The sequence below is a fragment of the Austrofundulus limnaeus genome, unplaced genomic scaffold (genome assembly GCF_001266775.1).
Source record: "Austrofundulus limnaeus strain Quisiro unplaced genomic scaffold, Austrofundulus_limnaeus-1.0 Scaffold32, whole genome shotgun sequence".
Lineage (NCBI taxonomy): Eukaryota > Metazoa > Chordata > Actinopteri > Cyprinodontiformes > Rivulidae > Austrofundulus > Austrofundulus limnaeus.
Window position 1 is genome coordinate 10459 of NW_013952434.1, and position 1936 is coordinate 12394.

Consider the following 1936-nt stretch of genomic DNA (forward strand, 5'->3'; position numbering starts at 1 on the left):
GTGACTGATCTGCCCTCTTACGATGATTTTGTGTTTGAAAAAATGCATAACGTCTCAAACAAGGCTCCGCTGGAATTTTTGAAAGGCAAAGGGAAAAGAGCAGATGTACATTATGAGGCTTACAAATTTACTTTTGTGGAGGGGCAAACTGCTTCCATTTTCTTTGATCTGTGCTCCGTCATTGAGTGTGGATCAGAACAGGGGGTTTACCAATCAGCAAGAGTATATGTCTGTAYGACTGAAATAATGCCTTATTTGAACAAGGACTTTGGGTGTGGTTACCAGTTAGGCTGATGGGGAAAAATTCCTTTTCAAGACTGACTAGAAATTAGGAGAGACCAAATTAAAGTGGGCCTGTGTAATAATGATTCTATATGTAACCCTACAATATGTTTCTGACTTTGAGAAATCCACAGGTGTCAGATATTGGATTTCTGCTGATGGGGCTGGCGGTGAGAGGACGAGACCCAGTTGGTAAAATCTATATTCATGTGGTGCAGCTTAGCGACTTGGAGCTAACAGTTGATGTGGGATCTAGTAAAGAACTTGTTGTAGATACTGGAGTTACTGAAACTAATTATTGGTTGAGATTTGTCAGAAATGCAGCCAGTCAAGCAAAATTGTCAAATTGTGTGGTATGTGCAGAGGCAAGGCCAGTACTAACGATGCCATCACCTCTGAGTAATGCTTCAACTTTTTTCTGTCTGTTGCAATTACATATTACTGAAAACCCATCAGTTCAGTGTAAATATTTAGAACATTTCTTTCCTATGTCTTCAAGAACAGATGTGCCTCCTGTCTTCAAGGCGGTGGAAGGCAGTTTCACTTGTTTGGCCAGAAGGAGGCGGCAGAGAAGCATAGATGTTGGACGGCTGAATGTGACCTGGTGCAAACAGGTGATTGATGTATCATTGTGGGAGAATGCAACAATGTTAAATGTGTCTAGGTCGGATGTATTTTGGTACTGTGGTAATAATCGTTTGTTAAAGGTGTTGCCAGCAGGTTGGAGTGGGCTGTGTGCGGAAGTGTCCCTGGTCTCACCGGTCAGGTTTGTAAATATCACGATTGATGAATTGCAGGAACATCGGGCTCTCTTGGATAAGCAGGTTCTTAACTTGAACTGGGTTAAACGTGAGTTTGACATATATGCAAGCAGTCCAGTGTATATTGATGCTATTGGGGTTCCTACTGAGTTTAAATTGATCTATCAGGTGGCAGCTGGCTTTGAAAGCATTTTACCTTGGATTATCCTTAATAAAAACGTGGATCGTATCAATTTTATTCATTTTTCTTTGCAGAGCCTTAATAATTTGACCAGGGATGCCCTTCAGATTGCACATGAGCAGTTGGCTGCAACATCTTTAATGGCTTATCAGAATTGCATTGCATTAGACTATTTATTAGCAGAACAAGGTGGAGTGTGTTCATTTTTTGGGTCATCTTGTTGTACATTTATTCCTGGAAATACTGAAACTGATGGGTCATTTACAAAGGCTGTTAAAGGTCTACGAACGTTGTCTGCGGAGATGAATGATATTTTAAGGTCTGCCACGCAGACGGAGGGATGGTTCATAAAAGTTTTTGGAGGTTGGAAGAATCTGATGTCTGCTATTGTGATGCCATTAGTCATGATGGTGGTAATACTAGGTTTTTGCTATTTCTGTGGCATCCCTGTGGCTAGAATATTGTGTTTAAGGGCCATCTCCCAGACTGTTCAAAACACCTTAAACCAACATCACACCATGGAGTATCAGATGGTACAGACATCGGACGCCGCTCCAGGGCCACCACTTCAATACCCGTATGGCGAGGATGACTGATATGGAGACCAAGGCCCTAAAAATGATAATTCTAGCTGACATTTTTAGATACAGAATGATAACACTGAAATAGTAACACTCATGTAGTTGGACATGAAATTTGTAGGTTAATGAGT

General features: G+C 41.2%; 1 protein-coding gene across 1 annotated transcript; it reads left to right on the forward strand.

The window, feature by feature from the left end:
* Positions 1 to 368: 368 nt before the first annotated feature.
* LOC106515710 (uncharacterized) lies at positions 369 to 1439 on the forward strand (the record flags this gene model as incomplete). The annotated part of the gene is given in 1 exon segment (XM_014005631.1): positions 369 to 1439. A coding segment is annotated over 1 exon segment (1050 nt), but the record flags the coding sequence as incomplete, so codon positions are not given.
* Between the last annotated feature and the right edge of the window lie 497 nt (positions 1440 to 1936).